Here is a 17,754-nt window from a genome sequence, read left to right as displayed (position 1 = left end):
AAAATAAAAGTTCAAACATTCCTGCACTAGATGAGTCCCTTTCCTAAAAAGTATCTGGATGTTTTCTATTGTTTAAAAAAATATGCACAAATTCTTTTAAGTGCAAACATAACTATAAAAAGGCAAAAAAGTGCTTATTATAATATAAAATAAATTTACAACAAGCAATAAACTGTTCAGATTTAGATAAAAAGTAAAGCTGGACATGTTCTGGTTAATGTGATGATTCAAATACCTGTGATCACTTACAAAACAGAGTGAATTGACGAAACTGACTTTATATATCCACTAAAAATCATCTTGAGACCATATTATCTGTTTTGTTTAAACGTAAATAAAAGTATAAAGAATAAAAGTATTGCATCGATTGTTTGATGATGTTATTTGGCTTGTGTGTAAAATAAATTAAAGTTCAACTTCATGCTTTTAAAAGTTACTTTTTGGGACCATTGTATAAGATGTTTCATGTGTAGTTTTTAAGTGAGTTACTTTGTATTTAGTGTTAGATGTATAAAAAAATAAATCAAACAAAATACTGTAAGTATGTGAAACAACTGACACATCCTTTTTCCAAACTGCTTGTTTAATGTAGGCCTACTGTAGGATCGCATGGGATGCTGGAGCCTATTTCAACACACAATAATAATGACACAAATAAAATGGAATAACCTCAAGGTAATTTATGACTTTATTTAAACATTTAAGTCAAATTAGCTGACAAATCACAGTTCAGGAAAATGTTTTCACGGGACAATCATAGAGGTAAAAAGAAAAAAGTCATTCTTTTCGCATTTTAATATTCAAAAGTGAAACGTTAAGCAACATAAACAGAAACAGAATGGAGTGTAAAATAAACAACCTTTAACAAACCTATTGCATTACACATTCACAAACACAATTGCTATTTAAAAGATATGAAAATGAAAAAGGACAAAATATATTGCTTTGAGATTCACAAAAAGACTAATATAATCTCCTTGGCAATAAAAACAAGGACAGTTGTGGCAGATTCTCTGTAGTTTGTTACACTGCAATCACAAAACGTGTCACAAACTCACCTTAGAAAGGTACACTACATGTAATGGAAGCACATTCTGCACATTGGGAAAACTTTCACACAAAACACTTGCCTGTTTACTCTGAAAATGAGGAACAATATTTAATTTAGCATACTATCCAGGAACTGAAGGTAGTGGATTGTTGCATGTTAATTTATTTATTTCAATTTTTCTGGATGAATTACTGTGGAATATATAAAAATAGTGTTACATTAAAAACTACCTCTATAATTAACTTGCAAAGCACAATATAGAATAAAAATGTAAAAAGAAACAATAACTGTGTCTAACTTAAAGATATAGTTAGACATTACCAACTTAAAAGTTCTTATGCTTAATTTAATTAAATCCAGTAAATCCTAATTTCAAGAAACAAGTATTTTATAAAATCCCCAATACTTCATTAAAAAAAAAAGTTGTAAAATAATTTGCACGATTTTGCATTTGAAAATGAAAATAGAAAACTTCACATTATATAATTGGTAGGTCTCTTAAGCAATGCCTAGGAGGCCTGTATTAGTACAAGAGCCACAAATCTGCTAAACAGTTTTTACCTTAACATAGCGTTTTGATCTGCGTGCAGGTGTCAAGTCAGTTATGGCTTTTCTTTTCCTCTGTTTCGCTGTTTGTTGTTCTTCTGACTCCCCGGAATCGGATTCATCTTCCTTAGTGTTCTTTTTAGATTCATGCATTTGCAGTCTCATTGATCTTCGTCTGCTTGAAGATGTACTTGAGCTACTCTGAAGAACATGCTTTTCAATGGCAAGACCTTTCTCATCCTCATCAGAGACATTTTCTTCACCTTCATCAGATTTTTCTGCAGAAGTGAATATGATGTCTTTTGCAGCCTCCGTGGCCACTCTACTGTCCTCATCTGCTTTGTTTTCTTCTTGATCAGATGTTTCCTCAACCTCCAACTCTAAAGTGAAGCCCTTATTTGTACTGGACTCAAGCTTTTGCTCTTCTGCCTCCACATGTTGCTCTATCACCTTCTCCAATTCACCGGTCTCTTCTACTTTCTTGCTATTTTGCTCCATAATCTCTTCATCATCCTCATCTGTTCGAGGTTTATTTACTCTTTTATCTTTATGCTTCTCTTGAGATTCACCTGCATCTGTCTTGGAGTCTTCATGTATATTACAATCTCCATCTGATGTAGTCCCTTCAGCATTTTTCTGGATTTTCTGTTGTGTTTCTCCGCCCAAATTACTGCCCTCAAAAGCTGCAGGTACATCTGAGCTCAGCTCTTCATTGTCTGCTGTAAATGTCACTTCTACTGTCTCAGTTTGTTGCATAACATCCTCCTTAACTTGCTCTCTATCTTCATCATGCCCTTGTTTGCAAAAACGTTTGGATTTTCTTGGAGCAGCCGTTCCAACAGTCAATCTTTTTCTCAGGGTTCTCCTTTCTACTGCCGTTTGCTCCAAATCAAATGAACTTCTTTGCACTCCTCCCTCATTTTCTCTTTCCTGGCGTGGTTTCTCTTCCTCCTGTACACTAGAGACTTCTTCCTCCTCCTGTTCTTTAGGCACCTGTACATCTTTCTCACGATTTTCCTCTTGAGTCTTGTTTTGCTCAGTGTTTTCTGGGCTGGCACTGTTACTTTCATTGATTTCAAACATGATTTCATTTACTTCCTCTACAGTATCATCTTTTGTTCCTGTTTCCTCAGCCTTTCCTTCTATATTTACCTGAATAATGCCTTCTCCCTCTTTTGTCTTCAAATTTTCAAATTCAGTATCAGTAATGCTCTCTACAGTATTCTCATTCTCCTTCTCGTTATTTAAATCAGCTGATTTCTGTATTGCTGAGTCATTTTCATTTCCACATATGTTGTCATTGGTTTCTTTTTCTGAATCCACCTCTTGTCTGTGGAGGCGTTTTGACTTTCCTCTTGGTGTAGACTGGACTGTTACTGTCCGGTATCTGAGACTTCTTCTTGTAATGAAGGGTGGCTCTTGATCGGAGCTTTCTAAAGCAACCTTTCCCTCCTCAGCTGTTGTCTCAAATTCACTTGACAGGGTTTCCCCCACATTTTCCTCCTTTGACACTGTTTCTTCTTCTTGAGTAGCATTCTTTTCTACTGAGCTTGTTCTTGCTTCATCTTCTCCCTTCTGTTGAGGATTCTCCTCTTGTTGCTGGTTGGCGTTTTCCTGTTGAGGCACTGCTTTCTCTTCATCTTGAACTCCCCCCTCTACACCTTTTTGTGTTTTATTCATTTCCACCAGAATTTCATTTTCAGTTGTTTTAATTGTGCTCTTGGTCTCATCTTCTTGTTCATCTGTTGATTTGTCAGGCAGAGCTTCATCCACCTTTCCCTTATCATTTGATTTGTCTCTCTCTTGCTCGTATGAAATAGTTTCCACCTTTCTACTCATGAAAGCCATATTTCCATCTTCATCAAGACTTTCCATGTTGGTCTCTACTGTAATAATTGGTACACCGACATTCACAGCCTCTACTGTTGTAGATGAGGTTTCTTCATTTCTACTCCTAACTGCTTCTTTCACTGGTTCCAACTCTGCTGTGTGGAGAAGTGTAGATGTTCTGGTCTTCTGTGTAGATGTGGCTGGCTGTGCACTGATCCTCAGACTTCTCCTTGTGATCCTTGCGCTTTTATTGTCATTGGTTTCAGAGATTTTCATCTGTGAGACCTCCTCTACTTGAGTGGAGGTCTCCTCTACAACGCATGTTTGCTCCTTGCAAACCACTGAAACTTTATCCATCTCCATGTGTTTTTCTGACTCAGCTGTTTCTTTCTCATTTTTAACCAATGACTCATTTTTATGTTGCTCTAAATTGGCTTCTTCTCTTCCCATCTCAGGAGCCGCATCGTTCTCTAAGCTTGGTTCCTTGTACTTCATCTGGTTGATTTCTTCAAATCCCTTTTCTGCATCCTCATCAGGTTCTACATTTTTTACATCCTCATCAGGATCTCCTTCTACAAGTGGGACAACCTTCTCAGTATCCTCTTCCACTGGCTCCAATTCAGCTAAACGTGTTTCCTCGTTCTTCATGTTGACCTCTTGATCCATTTCTTCAACTGTCTCTTCTGTCATTGAGATTGCTTCAGTTTTATTCTTGGTTACCACTGTGTATATTTCCTGATGTTCAACATCTACTTCAGCTTCTTTATTTTGTACACGCCTAGATTTCCTTCTTGGTGGAGACTGAACTTTTATTTTTCTATGTCTGAGACTTCTCTCTGTGCTGACTGGTACCTCCTCTTCTAAGATTTCCTGGACAGCTTCTGGTGCCTCCTGAGCAAGACTGCTCATCTTTACATCACTGTCTGTTTGTTTCTCTTTTAAAGCAACATCTTGATAATGTTCTGTCTCCTTAATTATATTTCCTTTGTCTGCCATTGTTGTTGCTTCTGGATGTTCTTTAGATGTTACAGTTTCTTCCACATCCTCATCTATGACTGCCTTATATTGCTCTACAATCTCTGTCTCCTTTACATAATTTTGTCCTTCTAAAACTTCTGTAAGTTTCTGCTCCTCAAATATTATGTCTTGTTCATCAAGTTTGTTCTGCTCTTCAACTGTGTTTTCTTCCTCCATTTTTTCCGCTTCTTCCTCGGGGGTCTTCTCCGTATTTTCCTCTTTTTGTAGTTCTTCTTGCTGTTCCTCATGTTTGGATGTCTGGATACGTAGTTGATATTCACTTTCATCTGGTTCATCCAGTTCCAGTTGTTCCTCTGTCTGGGAATTCGTTAAGACTTCACTCTCTCCTTCTGTGCTTTGGGAAAGGTTGTTTAAATCTACAAGTACTACTGTGGCTTTTTGCACCTGAATTATTGGAGTGCCATCATCTTTCTCTACCTCTTCATCAGGTTCTGCTTCAAGTGTCACCTCCTCTAAAATCTTAGGTGCCTCCTTTTTATCATCTGTTTCTACACCCATCAGCAGTACAGAAGTCTCAGGTCCAACAGCTGAAGTTTTCTCAACATTTGTGTTTGGTATTTCATCCGGACTTTCCAAGTTAGTCTCTACTGTAATTATGGGTATACCCACATCAACAGTCCTTTCTGTTGTTGCTGATGTTTCTTCATATTCATTTCTACTCATATTTGCTTCTTTTACTGGTTCCAACTCTGCTTTGTGGAGACGTGTAGATTTTCTGGTATTCTGTGTAGATGTGACCGATTTTGCACTGAGCCTGAGACTTCTCCTGGTCATCCTTGTACTTTCACTTTGATTGGTTTCAGTGCTTTCCACCTGTGAGACCTCCTCTATTTGAATGGTGGTCCCCTCTACAACATTTGTTTGCTCCTTGCTAACCACTGGGTCCATCTCCATGGGTTTTTCTGTCTCAGCTGTTTCTTTCTCATTTTTAACCAATAACTCATTTTTCTGTTGCTCTAAATTGACGACTTCTCCCATCTCAGTGGCATCATCATATGTGTCCTTGGTCACAGCTAAATTTGTTTCTTTGTTTTCCATTTTGTTAATTTCTTTAGCTTCTTTTTCTACTACACCCTCTTCTGGTTCTGCTTCTACAAATGGGATCACATTCTCAGTAGCTTCTACAGTTGATTTTTGAGGTGCTTTCTTTTTATCTTTTTCTGCACATTGATCCACTTTGTCAGCACTCTTTTCTGTTATAGGGACTATTTCAGTTTTTTCTTTCTCAACTGTGTTTTCTTCCTCTGTTTTTTCTTCCTCAGGAATAATTTCAGTGTCTTCCTTTGTTTGTATTTCTTCTTTTTGTTCCTCCTCTTCTGATGCCAGGATGCCCAGATCTACACTTTTATCTGGTTTATCCAGTTCCAGATGTTCCTCCAGCTGGGAATGTTTTAAGACTTCTGGAGTCCCTACCTCTTCTGTATTTTGGGAAAGTTTGTTAAAATCTAGTACTACTGTGGCTTTTTGTAAGTTTATTACTGGAGTACCATCCTCTATCTCGGTCTCCTCATCAGGTTCTTTTTCTTGATCATCTATTTCTACACCCATTAGTATCTCAGATTTCTCAGTATCAACAGCTGCAGTTTCCACAGTGTTTGAGTTTGCCATATCATCAAGACTTTCAAAACTGGTCTCTGTTGTAATAATCGGTAAACAGACATTCACAATCTCTTCAGTTGATGCTAAAGTTATTTCATCTTCATTTCTAATCATGTCTGGTTCTTCCACTGTCTCCAACTCAGCTAATTTTGCTTCCTTGTTTTCCATCTTGTTGACCTCTTGATCAATTTCTTCAACTCTCTCTTCTGTCATTGAGATTTCTTCAGTTTTATTCTTGGTCACCACTGTGTGTCTTTCCTGATGTTCAACATCTGCTTCAGGTTCTTGTTTTAGTACACGTCTAGATTTCCTTCTCAGTGGAGACTGAACTCTTATTGTTCTACGTCTGAGATTTATCTCTGTGCTGACTGCTGCCTCCTCTTCCAAGACATCTGTCTTGTGAGCAAGACTGCTCATCTGTATGTCACTGTTTGTTTGTCCAGCTAAATTTGCTTCCTTGTTCTCAATCTTTTTGATTTCTTTAACTTTTTCTGTTACATCCTCTTCAGGTTCTGCTTCTACAAGTGGGAGGTCTCCCTCAGTAGTCTCTGTAATCTGAGGTGTTTTCTCTTCTGTAGCTTTCAGCAGTTCAAAACTTTCAGATTCAATGACTACTGTTTCATCAACATTTGTGTTTGCCTCGTCACTCTCCTCTGGACCTACATCCTCTGCAATAACTTCATTCCTCTCATCAGTCCTGAATTTGGCCTTGTGTTGTGGCTCAACACTTTCTACCCGCTGAATCACAGCTATGCTGCGTTTAGAACTCCTAACAGGTGCCATCTTGATTTGTTTCAACGTGCTTCTGAGACATCTAACCATCACCCTAGGGTCAACAGTTTGATCTCCAAGATTTGTTGTTCTACTTGGGGTGTCGGTAGATCCTTTCTTTTGCGCAACCTCTTTAGCTTGTTCAGTGTTTGTTTTCTCCTCTGGTTTCTCAACTTGGCTTAGAAGAACAACTTCTGTGGTTTCTGGTTCTGGCTCACCCTCTTGTTCTTTGTATCCAGTTGATTGTTCTGGAGTTCTTTTGGCATCAGTTGCTACAATATATCCTTTTGTTGTGTCCAATGTACCATCTTGTTTCTCCATTATCATAATTTCTTCAGCTGATTTTTGCTCAGATGACATTGTGTGCTTCATTTCATCTTGTTCAGCAATATCTATCTCTCTGTTATAATCACTCGCCTCTTCAGGAGAAAGTTTATGCAAATCTACAAGCACAACTTTGGCCTCACTCAATATCAACATCTTAGAGCTATTCTCGACTGTCTTCTGGTCCTCTTCAGGTGTTGTTTTCCATTTATGTACCTCAGCAGACTCTACAGATGACTGTTGTGGTGTTTCTTCTTGGTCTATTTCTGAAATTTCAGGAACTACATCTACAGTTTCCTCCTGTGTGATTTCAGCATCCATAGTAGAATCAGTTTCCACAGTAAGCTCTTCTTTTTCTCTGTATTCCTCAACCTCACATTCTGATTCTGCTTTGTTAGCAAGAGTCTCTGATTGATCGGTCTCCTCTTCTACAGCTTTTGTATTGTTATCCATTTCAACAGTCCCACTCATGGCCTTTTCCTCTTCAGGTTCATCCAGCATTTTTTTTATTTCCTCTTCCTCTGTCTCACACACAGGTTTATCTTCCTCAACCTCTTTGTTCTTTTCTAAATTCTCATTTTGTTCCTCTTCAGTTCCTGTACTCATCTTTACAATTTCTATATCCACCACAGACTGAAGTTGGCTTTGTTCAATATACCCTATACTGGCTCCTTGTTTTACTACAGTGTGCTCCAGATTAACAATTTCACATTCCTCTTCACTGCCTCTCTGGCTCTTTATTTCTCCAGCTGTGGTGAGGTGGGTGACTGGAGTCCCCTCTGATGTAGCTTTGACTGTGTCTCTTTCAATTTCCTGTTCCTCCTCCTTCTGTGAACTTCTAAGCTCTGATATGTTTGTTACAGTTGAAATTACTGTGTCTGTTGTACTCTGCCAAATTAGAGAAGATGGATGTTAATTACTGTACTGAAAGTGTGAAAAAAATGGAAAAAATTACATTTTAATTAAACAACGAACATAATACTGTTCCAGCTGTTTAGTAATGACAAAACATGAGCCATAAGTTTATTTGGTTGAATTCATACCCTGAGTACAGTTTCTGACTCTTTTACAGAAAAAGTGTCATCAAGATGTTCCTCAGTTGCCACCTCAATTGGACTTTCAACTCCTGCCTCAATGTCTTCCACCCTTTGAGAGACATAATTTAACTGTACACAATGTAGTATTTAATACTGCTATGGTACTCTGCTGACAAGTAATATGATACCTGATTGTGTTCTTTGAAAGCCTCTCCTCTGAATTTTCTCTGATACCTCTGCGTTTCAGGCTGCTACCTCTGCCACGCATTGAGACAGGTATGTCATCTATTTCTGTAACAGTGAAGAACATCAGTTAAATTAGGCAGGAAAGTTTTTATTGAACAAATTATTGTTAAAAAAAAAAAGATTAATCTTGCCTTTGGTGATGTCTGTAATGGTCTCCTCCTAAAGTTAATATCAGCATTAGATATACGATTTAATTCACAAAAATACTTCATTTACACATTCAGTATGAATTTAAAGATTCAGTCTTTTTTAATGTGCATTAGATCAAAAATCTTTCATATGCATATATCTTGACATTTAGGCCTATATAAAAATAAAAATGTTAAAAATTTCATTTTGTGAGTTGATGAATTTTAATTTGCATATGCCGCAGTGATGTATCCCGATCTTCCAGCAGAAGGAACTGGATAAAATATCCTGAAAGATATCGCTTCCACAATCTGACTTGTGATGCAGCCTGGTATCACAATCACACCATGTGTGTTCATTTGACCAGAGGAGAACTGGTCCCCCGACTGAGCCCGGTTTCTCCCATGTTTTTTTTTCTTCTCCCTTCTATCACCTGATGGAGTTTGGGTTCCTTGCCACTTTGGCTTGCTTGGTTGGGGACACTTAATAGTCAGAAATATTACTGACTTGACTGCACTGACACTATCGGATCAGAACTGACTGGATGATGAACTTCATTGTTTTCTTCAGAGCTGCTTTATTGTTGAATTGAACATTTGGTGAATTGTTAATTCTTTTAATGATTAACATTGTTAATCATGTTGAATTGTTCTGAATTTGCCAAAAATGATTTTGAGTAAATCAAATCGATTTGTCAACACAAAGTTAATTAATACAAAGGTAACAGAATCAGAAATTAATTTACCACTATCTCCACTGTGTATTCAATGGTTTCCTGAACCTTTGTGATCTCAATTTCCATTGGAGCAGTGACAGCATCTTCCTCAAATTTTAGTTTGCTCACAACCTGGTCCTTCTCTGCTAATAAAGAACGACATTATCAGGGCTGCAATCCATTAAAAAATGTAATCAAATTAATTACATGATATGCTAATTAAATTAATTCATCCATTTATCACAAGTAATCGCAAATATCAATATTTGAAGAGAAAAGTCACCAGATTAACGTGATTCAAAGACATCATTGTGTCAGACAAAAGCACTGAATAGACAAAAATGGCTTTGGAAGTCAATGTATTGTTTGTTTCTTTATTTACATATCACTGAAGCTAAAAATACAGATATTTTCCTTACCTTTTAGCTTCAACTCCTTTAGCCTGTTTGCTATTAGAGTTCTCTGGTAAGGGCTTCCTATTTTCTCTACTTCCCACAGAATCTCTTTGTCTGCTGGATGTATACTGAGGTACTTCTCACAAACTGTAAAGAAAGAGTTTAGAGATACAGAACATAGAAACCAGGAATAATATCTGTTATGTAAGCAAAGGTGATATTTGACCATAAAGTAAGTCTGTTTCTATACCTTTATAAATAGCTTCAGAAAGAGGAAACTTCAACCCTATATACTCTTTTCTGAAGCTACCAACAAAGTCTTCCAGTATCTTTACGCCATGACCCTTGCCCCGGTGACACGTCCTGACAAATACTGTGTCCATGACAGGAAGTTGATAGCACTGGGTCAAGAAGTTTCTGCACAAGCTACCTGTAAGTAAAGAGTAATATGACAAGTTTTTTTCAATGTAAAAACAACAAGTAAGGTCTGGAAGTGTATATGAGGCTTTGAAGGAATTGTCATTACCTTTGGGTTTGTATGAGTAAAAGCCAATGGCCTCTCCATCCTTCCATAGTATTTTTGCACTTTCATGCTCACAATGGCAGAGAAAGGAAACATCTTCACTGCTCTTCTCATTTCTCAACACAATTCTGTTGAGAACATATAGGACTATCCTCTCCCCAAGAGTGCTGACCTACGATAAGCATCGCACTAGTCTTGTAGTAGTTATAAACAATTATTCAACTAATTCAAAATAAGCATTACTGGCCTTGCATAAAAAAGAAAAAACACTGACCTTGATCAGGCCCGTTCTTGAGGGCTCTGCTGTTTTAAGAACATCTTCAACTCCCCACCACTGACCCAACAAATAAAGCCCGACAACTGCAGGTATAATGTAATAAATGTGGTAAAATATACAGCATTAACATCACAATATGTTAAAATGATTTCGATGTTATGAACTTATGACCATAATTACCTTTGGTAAAGTCATCAGGTAAGAACAATGCAAGGAGCTTCTTTTTAGTATCTGTTCCATATAGAGGGACAAAACTCACATTGCAGAGTCCAATCTCTATCTGTCACCAAGAGAACATACTTGAAAATGTGAAAATGTTTTAAAGCCACATTCATATAAGAATCGTTGTTTATTGCCATCAAGAAAAAAAAGAAAATGCAAGAAATATATTCAGCAATAATATTAAACTTTCCTGAGAATTAAATATACATTTTGAAGGGAAAGGATGCAGACATTATAGATACCACCTCCCATCTTACCTGTTTGGAATCAGGTAGGCTGAGGTACTCAGCTGTGTCAGGATTTCTGTAGAGGATCTGAGACATGTATTCCTCAGCTGCCAGCTCTAAGAACTCGTGATCCACATTTGTCAGAATATCTACAGGGAATGCCATCCTATGGAAGAAATTATAGTATATGTGTTTTTTTTTAAATACCACTCACATAATATCTAAACTTGTATGTCTTAACTTGGCTATAAGTCGTAAACGATAATGTATGACTGCTTTTTGTCCCGTTATCACAGCTTTTTGGACTCATGAGTGAACTACGAGGTTGTTAATCCATGTTATTTGCTTTTGCTGAAGTCGTCAGCACATATTTTTTTACATTTTGTAAAAACAAACGTCATTACCCATGATGCTTTATAGAAAATTACACCAATCAGAGTCGAAAAAAGCAACACATGCCGAAATAGATTTTTAGCTCCGCCCACTCCCATGAAACACTGCAAATTATATTATCATTTAATCATGTAATCGGAGCCGATCTTGCTACGGTTTCAAAATACTTATCTTTGTGTGTATACACACACACACACACACACACAGTTTATGCATAATTTGTACTAAGCTTAAAATATATTGTTTTTATATATTAAACCAACACTCATAAATTAGTATTTTGTATTTCTTCATCATTTTTTTATTTGATTATTTATGCTGTTTGCAATGCTTCATGGATTAATAACTATTTCCCTCACTAAAGCTGTTGCACAGTCTTATTTGTCTTTGTCTGATTTTCAGAAATGTTTTGCTTTAAATCAAAGTTTTAGTGTTGCGATTCACCTCGTAGCTGACTGGCTTGGTTTATAACCCCTTTAACAAAGACATTTTTATAAATCCCTATTGGAAAAATGAATGGAAACAAATTACTTCCGGAACCAGCACCGGCGCAATAGGAAGCGGGTGATGTTGCACTCTATTACTCCAGTCTTTAGTATCACATGATCATTCAGAAATCATTCTAATATGCTGATTTGATGTTCAAGAAACATTTATTACATTATCAATGTTGAAAACAGTAGTGCCGCTTAACATTTTTGTCAAAACTGTGATACATTTCTTCCGGGATTCTTGCCTGATGAGCATAGTGAAACATAATTTTGCTTGAATGGCAGAATATGTATAGAACCCTTTAAACATAAAATGTATAATAAGCAAAGATTCCCTTTCAAACTTAAAAAAAAAAAGGATTTCAGAAATAATCTAGATTTACTGTGTTCTGAGATTCTTTGTTCAGTGTAGATCCCGTTATCAAAAATGTCATTTTGGCATCTAACTTAGAGTTTGGCACTACAAAGCAAGGGGCTTCATATATTTTTTAATGCATTTACCTCTTTAACTGTGGCTTTTTTGAAATGTGGTAAATGCTGCTTGCGACTTAAGGCTAAGAATTGCCCTTGAGTGATAGAAGTGACAGCTGCTTTTGACGATCATTGCAGTGGAGATAGAAAAATATATCATGGAGAGCTTAATGAGGAGGTTTGGCACACCAGAATGCCTCATCTCAACCACATAGACATTAGCAGTTCTTTTGCATTTCATAAGTAGCTCTAGAGTCCTGGAGCTGAAGAACATATAGTAAGTGGGAGGAGCAACGTCTGTAACAAACAAAAACAAAGAGTCATCTGTGCTGTGGACCCCTTTTATGGTTTGGCACATTCTTTTAACATTTTAATGAGTAAAGTTGTCTTACATTCGGCCTTAAAGTGCATACCTTTTAAAGTGCAAATCGCAATGATAAATAACATACACTGTAAACGCTTGCAGTTTTATTAGGGAAAAACATTGAATACAAAGCAGACACTCCAGAAGCTACAAGAATGAGTCAATATGTAATTAATTATGCATTTGTGAGCAAAGACTGAATGTTATGCTGCCTGAACCAGTCAATACAAGAATGTGTTGTTAGTAAGCCACATAACAAAGTGGGTTTGTTCATGTTTGTGCCTATATATTTGACAGGGAAAATAGTTAAGGGCTGCCTTATGAATTAGTCAATGGCCCTTCTGTCAGAAAACATTACCAGTGAGGCAGAAGAGCAAGCTTTGTGTTTGGGTTTGCTGAGAACCAGATGAACACACCTGCAAGGCAATTGAATATGAATATCAGCTCTTGCAGAAACATGCTCATCGTAAACTACAACTGGTAATATCTGGTTGCTGGAAGATTTCAAACATAACAGCCTACCAACTTAGGTTGTCATGATGTGCTAGATTAACAAAATTGATGACAAGTTAATGTCAACTTCAGATGAACTCCCTCTTTTAACAGCCAGTCATGTATGGATTAACACGATCAATTCAAAGCTATCAATGATATTAGGTTACAAAGTTGCTCTCCAATTTTAAAAATGCACTGCATTCTTATATTCTCCATATAAAAGAACAGCAGACTTTTATGAAATGTATTGTATGCAGAACAAATTTAACATTGCCCATGTTCGTTTAAAATACACTAGGAGGTACTTTGCACATGGCATTTACATGTGACATTGTAGGCCAACATGAAAACAAGTCATGCAAAAATTCTACACATACACTCGACACATTAGAATGTGTGCTATTGGTCTCAACATTTATCTGCTGCATGCATTTAAATAAATAAAATAATTAAATTAATTAAAGGAATACATGACTTTGAGATAAAACTTGGGAGCAGTGACCTGAAACATACCACCAATTGTAATATATTATACAATACATATAGCCTATTATATAATATTATACAACGTTCACACTATTTTAATGAAGCTATTTATATAAAGAAAGAAATCAAAGGCCAGATAAAGTTAAAATACAGAAATTCCAGACGAATTGCATGTAAAGCGCACACTTTATTTAAAGTATAATAGAGGAAAAGGTCCCTAGGGTCGCCAGTGAGATGCATGGGGCCCCAAACAAAAGCCTTGAAAGGTTCGGGACAGCAGATTTAGTGTGTGCGTCCCACCACGCTGCAGGAGGAATTTAAAGTCCCACGAACCAAAACAAACCTTTAACTAATTCGACACTCCTTGCACATGTTCCTGTATCTCAGCTAGAAACATTTATGGACACACACTTTAAAATAATCTAAATCTATACGAGAATATCCCTTAAAAAACTGTTGTTGAACGGCAGTCGACGTGTGCTTCGAGAGGTTTTGAGTACGGATGGCCAAGCTGTGCGCGCTGTGTGTAAAATAAAAATTAATCTTTAGAAAAACATCTATATTTAACGAGTGTGGGCCTTTCGAGCGAATAAGCTCACTCCTTAGGTGGACCGAGAGGGATTCGTCAAGTAAAACGCTGGCAAAACATGCAGCCACCGAAAGCTTGCAGTTACATAACATACAGCGCACATGTGTTATTGATAATGAACTAACTTAATTAAAATGTATGGACTTGCTCTTACATGTTCTGCAATTGTGGAAGAGTGTTAAGACAGTTTAATGCAAACGATTCTCGACATAGAATGACAAGCCTTGGGTAAAAGTGAAGAATTTGAATAAATATGCATGATTCAACAGCGGACCTGGTGAACTCGAGCAGGAGCGAGAAGAAGCTTAGTAAACAAACACTAATCCAGTGCGCTGATGATGCGTACTTGGCACGTCACGCCATTACACTGTTCTGATTTGAAGATCAAAAATAACGACAAGCATTTGTTATAGAAAGCAAGCGGAACTTACCTGTTTGTTTGTTTTTTAAATTCCCGTCGATTAGGCTATAATATGTTTTAATTCCCGTAAACCTCCGTGAATTAATATTACGTGGCTGTTAGTTGTGTATTTAAGCGCGAGCTCGAGCCCCCTCCCACACTCTATTTCCCTCCACTTTGAGAAGCGCACGAGCAGCCAACGGGAGATGAGCGCACAATCGTGTTATGCAATAACATTCACACTGCTCAAAACCTTCTACATTCCGGGCATTAGTCTGGAACGCGTTTGACATTCAAAGCAAACATATTTAAAATAGCACATTTTTATTTGTAGAATAAGTAAATAACTAAAAATAGTAATATAAATAAAAATATACTGCCTCAGCAGTAGGCATAGCAGAAGAAGAAAAAATCTTGCAGGTTAATGTCTGGCTACTAGTCAAATGTAGAATCTGACTTCACCTGAAAGAAAATCTGTAGCCGAGTCAAGCCCAATAGTAATTCCAGCCATGCATGCATGTTTTACAGTCCAAACAGTAGAGGAAGACCCCACATAGGCTTTAGCCTTATCAGCTAGTGGGAAATTTACTATACAAACTATCATTTAATTTGTGTGACAGTTATTGAAAGACTATTGCTATTACCTTCAACGAAACTGAAAAACAAAAGTGAATACTTTTGTTCACAGTGCTGGTGGACCAACTAAGTTTTGCTTGAGAACAGCATGTGTTATCTAGAATTTTCAGCAGGGTATAAAAGATTGTTTCAAAAGATCATCTTGCGAAATTTTTTACGTAAGATCAAATTACCTTAAATCTATTTTTTTTAATGCACACAGTGAAATCAAGGATCAGGAATTTTGCAATAAACAGTGACAAAAATAATATAGAGCTTAAAATATTAGCTCTACGAAATTCTGTCATTAATTACTCACCCTCATGTCATTCCAACCCCGTAAAATCTTGGGAACACAAACAAAGATGTTTTTAATGAAATATGAGGGATTTCTGTCCCTCCATTGACAGATATGCAACTACCACTTTGACGCTTCTAAAGTTCATAAAGAGTTCGTAAAACAAATCCATATTGTGGCGAGCAGAAACAGGTCAAGGTCCGTGAGAGATACGAGACCGGTGCGTCGCGCAGGTGTCGCTCATTATCAAATCACGCCACATTTATTCACATATAAACATGCATCAACTCACACATTAGTTGTGGTAAACAGAAGCTCAAGCATGTTCGCTTGACGTGCGAGAACCAATGAGGTTCATTCTCATTTTACGCAGCACGTTTGAGCTTCCTCAAGAACCAATGAGGTTCATTCTTGTGTGTAACGCAGCAAGTTTGGAATTCTACAAAAACAAATTAGGTTAATTCTCGTGTTACGCAGCACGTTTGAGCTTCCGCAAAAGTTAATTCTAGTGTTACGCAGCACGTTTGAGCTTCCACAAGAACCAATCAGGTTCATTCTCATGTTACGCAGCACGTTTAAGCTCCCGCAAGAACCAATGAGGTACATTCTTGTATGTTACGCAGCACGTTTTAACTTCCGCAAAAACTAGTGAGGTTCATTCTCGTGTTACGCAGCACGTTTGAGCTTCTGCAAGAGGTTTGTTCTGGCACGTCAAGCAAATTCGGTGTAGCTTCGGTTTATGCTCGTTGATGAATGTTTAAAGTCACCATTTCTTCTTTTATATGGAATATTTCAGTATTCTTTATAAATGATTTATATCTGTGTACATTTTGTTTTATTCATTTGCCCTCAATCTTTAATTAAGATAACTTCCCCTCCCTCTACCAGTGACATCTCTTCTCTGATGACTTGTTTACTGTCACTCACAACCTGTCACTCACATGAGATCACAGAAATAGCAAACCATAACAATCCATTCGATTCTTGATGGACAAAATCAAGGCCCTACCTACATTTTTTCTTGTTCAAGAAGTTGTTTCACTTGACTATACATCATAAGAGGGAAGAAAAGACTATCACAACTTAGTGTTGACAAAAGTAGTGGTCATTTTTTTATATAGCCTATATTTGCGGTTTTATGAGAAAATAAAATTAAAATGTCTCATTGTATCAGAAATGTATGAATGTTACAGTACAAATAAATATTATACTGTTAAGTTGAAAATTATGATGACAGTGTTGAAAGTTTTAATTCATGGGTTATGAGAGGTTTTATGAGTGTTTTGAGAGGTTTGGTGCTGTCAAGGAAAAAAACACCTATAGAAAAGAGAAAATCACAAAAATAATCTTTTTATAGATACTCAAGGGCTCACAAAAGCAGAGGTAAAAGACTGAAATTCAGTAAGATTGGTTAACCCAAATACAAAACACATTTTTAATTGTGAATGAACTTTACTACTGTACACCCAAAGTACTTGACAATCTTATCAGGGGTCTCTCCTCAACCACCACCAGTGTGCAGCATCCACTTGGATGATGCGATGGCAGCCACAGTACAGCAGTGCCAGTGTGCTCACCACACACCAGCTATAGGTGGAGAGGAGAGAGAGGGATAGAACCAAGTGGATGGGGATTGTTAGGAGGCCATAATTGGCAAATGGATGGAATTTGGCCAGGACAATGGGGTTTCACCCCTCTTCTTTTACGAGAAGTGCCATGGGATTTTTAATGACCACAGAGTCGTGATATCGTGTTTAATGTCTCTTACAAAGGATAGACCTTGTATACTGGGGAGTTAGGACCAACACAGACCACAGGGTGAGCACCCCCTACTGGCCTCACTAACACTTCTTCCAGCAGCAACCTAGTTTTCTAGGTCTCCCATCCAGGTACTAACCAGCCGCTTAGCTTCAGTCGGCAACCAGTCTTGAGCTACAGGGTGATGTGGCTGTGGCTGACTACCCAGCAGAAAAATCCACCATTGCTGGTCACCAGCATAAAGTATGTTTTGCATCAGTGTTGTAGTACCGTATGTAATGGTCTTGGTCTTGTCATCGACTTGTTCCCGCGTCCATTTGAGTCCCATTCAAAAATATATCCCAATTACTGTATGTTAATATTTCTTTAAATTGTTGTTTGATTGACACGTCCAGTGATTGGTGACTTTCTGCTGTAGCCTACATCAATTACCAAAGCAAAGGTAACAACTTTCAATTTTCATC

At 37.3% G+C, this 17,754-nt stretch overlaps 1 protein-coding gene across 5 annotated transcripts; it reads right to left on the bottom strand.

The window, feature by feature from the left end:
- Positions 1 to 1,177: 1,177 nt before the first annotated feature.
- Positions 1,178 to 14,798, bottom strand: LOC143739292 (uncharacterized). Of its 5 annotated transcripts, none has more exons than XM_077231668.1 (13): positions 14,651 to 14,798; positions 10,961 to 11,096; positions 10,662 to 10,761; positions 10,479 to 10,564; positions 10,208 to 10,376; positions 9,932 to 10,111; positions 9,706 to 9,828; positions 9,317 to 9,432; positions 8,574 to 8,601; positions 8,385 to 8,487; positions 8,203 to 8,305; positions 1,613 to 8,047; positions 1,178 to 1,242 (listed from the first exon to the last, which is right to left on the bottom strand). In XM_077231668.1, exons 2-13 carry the CDS (start codon positions 11,093 to 11,095, stop codon positions 1,240 to 1,242), a joined length of 7,581 nt encoding a protein of 2,526 aa, XP_077087783.1. In that variant the 5' UTR covers position 11,096; positions 14,651 to 14,798; the 3' UTR covers positions 1,178 to 1,239. The 5 variants fall into 5 exon arrangements, with proteins under 5 accessions (XP_077087783.1, XP_077087782.1, XP_077087779.1 ...); XM_077231667.1 differs by lacking the exons at positions 1,178 to 1,242; positions 14,651 to 14,798 and adding exons at positions 12,316 to 12,582; positions 13,008 to 13,065 and having other exon boundaries at positions 1,476 to 8,047; positions 9,317 to 9,429; XM_077231664.1 differs by lacking the exon at positions 1,178 to 1,242 and having other exon boundaries at positions 1,476 to 8,047.
- Positions 14,799 to 17,754: the final 2,956 nt, after the last annotated feature.

This window comes from Siphateles boraxobius, unplaced genomic scaffold, assembly GCF_051911475.1.
Source record: "Siphateles boraxobius isolate OS27281-9 unplaced genomic scaffold, OSU_SipBor_1 16, whole genome shotgun sequence".
Classification (NCBI taxonomy): Eukaryota; Metazoa; Chordata; class Actinopteri; order Cypriniformes; family Leuciscidae; genus Siphateles; species Siphateles boraxobius.
This window is presented reverse-complemented; position numbering and strand designations above follow the sequence as displayed.